At 39.4% G+C, this 2,719-nt stretch overlaps 1 protein-coding gene across 1 annotated transcript in view; it reads right to left on the bottom strand.

The window, feature by feature from the left end:
- The window catches only part of LOC107576308 (heat shock 70 kDa protein 12A-like), a 19,009-nt gene that overhangs the window by 5,284 nt on the left and 11,006 nt on the right, over window positions 1–2,719 (bottom strand). Inside the window, exon 3 of the mRNA XM_016262508.1 lies at window positions 1,628–1,810. Within this exon, the coding sequence (XP_016117994.1) occupies window positions 1,628–1,810 (183 nt within the window). The remainder of the gene's footprint in view (window positions 1–1,627; window positions 1,811–2,719) is intronic.

The following is a 2,719-nucleotide window of genomic DNA, read 5'->3' as shown; positions in this document are numbered from 1 at the left end:
TCGAAGCGATATCCCAATTCGTCGGTCACCGATGTGACTCGGAGTATCACAACATAACTTGTTCTGTGTGTTGCTTGATGACGAGTCTGGACTGGAACCACATTTATTATTACAGTTTATGTTCTAAAAAAGTCTTGAATAATGATAGAGCAAGAGAATTAAGCTTTAGGTACAGTATTTATACAGGTTACCTCCAAAAAACCCCCCCAAAAAACAGGAATCTGATAGGAAACTGAGAAACGGCCTCTTTAAACATGTCTGATCAGGTAAAAAAAAAATTTGTGCAGAGTCACGGAACAAGTTTGATGGAACGACGTTGATGTAGATAAGTCAGTAAATTCGAGTAAAATCACAGGCTTCGCTTATTCCTTAATAAACTATCCACCACTCAAAATTCAGATGTGGGGGGGTAATTTCAAAATCACACAAGGTCCCCAGATAATACTAATACCGTGTGAATTGGGCTTAAGGCTTTGTTTTTTTTCGAGCAAATGATCTAATGGGAGTTAGTAAATACTGCATTAGCTTAATAAATGACCAAACACCATTTACCCTTTGTTTCCTAATAAATGACAACTTTTTAGCTCTCAGAGCTGCAGGCCCCAAGCATTTACCCAAAAAAGGGCACAATGTGTACAACTTTAACAGCACACCATGACAAGAGATGGAACGTCTCCCCTTATAGGGTTTTTAAGTAGACAGCCCACTGCTGGTGGTCTTGGCAATTGCAATGGTTCCCTTTTTCTAGAGCCTAGCTATCTGAGGATAGCTGTGTGCCAGCTCAATTATTGCTAATATTGTTAAGACAGTGTTATCTCCCCTGCTAGGGTTGTAAGCATATAGCCCACTCTCTGTGGTCTGGGCAATTTTGAAGGAAGGTCTTACCTGGCTATCTGAGGCTAGCTGTATATGGTTTATCTTGGTCTATAAGCCTTTCATAAGACCCTTAGGATATAGCTATCTGAGGATAGCTGTATTCTAGCTCAGCAGCTACTCCCCTTACTTGGGCTTTAAGTAGCGATCTCTTTGAGCTCCTATCTAGAGGTTTTCTAGTTTGCCTCTTCAGTGATCTTGTGTATCCAGGCTAGTATTGCTCACATAGCATAGATATCCCTCCCACAGAAACAAAGACAGAAGCGGAGGCTACATTTCTCAGTCCCGCCAATATTTGCACTTCATGACTGAAAAGTGTCAGAATAAGTCTGGTAAATATTTATCTGACTTGCTCTCACTGAGATATAAAAGAAAATAAGCATAGAGAATGATGGATCGTTCGTTGAGGAACTCAGTGAGGCTAAAGAATGCAGGAATTATGGGAAAATACAACCTTGGGGAAGAAAAGCTGAGCTCGGTAGCTCACTCTAACACTTCTGGAAGCTCTGAGTCACAGCGTCGCATTAAGAAAAGATCCAAAACCACTCTAATTAAACTCAGTGTGACGTCCAAAACCAAGACCCTGCTGGAAAGACACATTATGCATTTCCAATACATAATGCACTTCATTCCCAGGTCATAAACCTCTTTCCCTTTTCATTTACTCAGACACTGTTTTCCAAAGTAAACAAACAAAAACATGCATGCGGTAAATGCATTTTCAGTGAAGCGCTATCATTCCTATTGTGGTTACCTTGCGTAAGTTGTGTGGGTCTGGTAACAGGAACTCCATCGAGTGAACACAGGTGTCTGCATGGGTCAAGAGTGACGACCCCTCCTCTGTTCTCAATCCTGCAGTGTTCGGCTTCAATGCCGGGACCCTCAATAGTGATGTCCTGAGGTTCAGGGGCATCATCACGACCAATGCGTGTCACTCCTGTAATAAAAAGTAATTCAATTTGTAACTGTAAGTGCAAGCTTTTAGTGCCGCTGTGAGTTTGATTTAAATTAATGTTGGCGGTAAGAAATGCAAGACTGTAAATGCATATGTCTGCAATGTGATTATCTATATTTAATCAGTTCATCCATAAATCCTGCATATTGTGCTACAGTTAGTTCAGCCGACAGGTTTATTCAGTGCCAAAAAATTCTCACCAACTGTAAGGCTTTACATTTTTACCTCATGGGGCCTATTAAATTGAATTTTGATGAAAATGTTGACTTGAAATAGGCTTTTAGAGTTGTCAGTGATTTACAAGCAGAGGCGGACAGTAACTAAGTACATTTACTTGAGTATTGTACTTAAGTACACTTTTTGAGTATCTGTACTTTACTTGAGTATTATTTTTTCTGGGAACTTATGACTTTAACTTCACTACATTTGAAAGACAAATATTGTACTTTTCACTCCACTACATTTCTATCAAGGTCCTCAAAGTAGAAAGTCGTTAGCAGCTTTGAAAGTCAGTGGGTGATTTTTTTCTTCTCTAAAAACTTAGACAGTTTTTTCTTTTTTCAGACAGTTTATCAGTAATCACTCTTGTAGGGCTACATGAAGTGATTTACCAGCATTTTTTGAACACTGACCAATTGCAAATGTGATATTTATTTACAACAATTCAATAATAAGAAGTTAATATTGTGGTATATATTAGACACAATATTGTCTGATTTTGCTAAATTGTGTAGGTGAAAATACCTATAAAGCCACAGAAGAACTGTTGTGCGTCTCCTAATAAAACACAATAGGTGTTGGACTTGAAGCAGCACTGCACAGACTGTTCTATGTCACTGTTCAGTGTCCGGCTCGCTGCACACATGCTGCTCTGCTCGTGTTCATCTTCAG

Source organism: Sinocyclocheilus grahami, unplaced genomic scaffold, assembly GCF_001515645.1.
Source record: "Sinocyclocheilus grahami isolate Dianchi unplaced genomic scaffold, SAMN03320097.WGS_v1.1 scaffold3475.1, whole genome shotgun sequence".
Lineage (NCBI taxonomy): Eukaryota > Metazoa > Chordata > Actinopteri > Cypriniformes > Cyprinidae > Sinocyclocheilus > Sinocyclocheilus grahami.
This window is presented reverse-complemented; position numbering and strand designations above follow the sequence as displayed.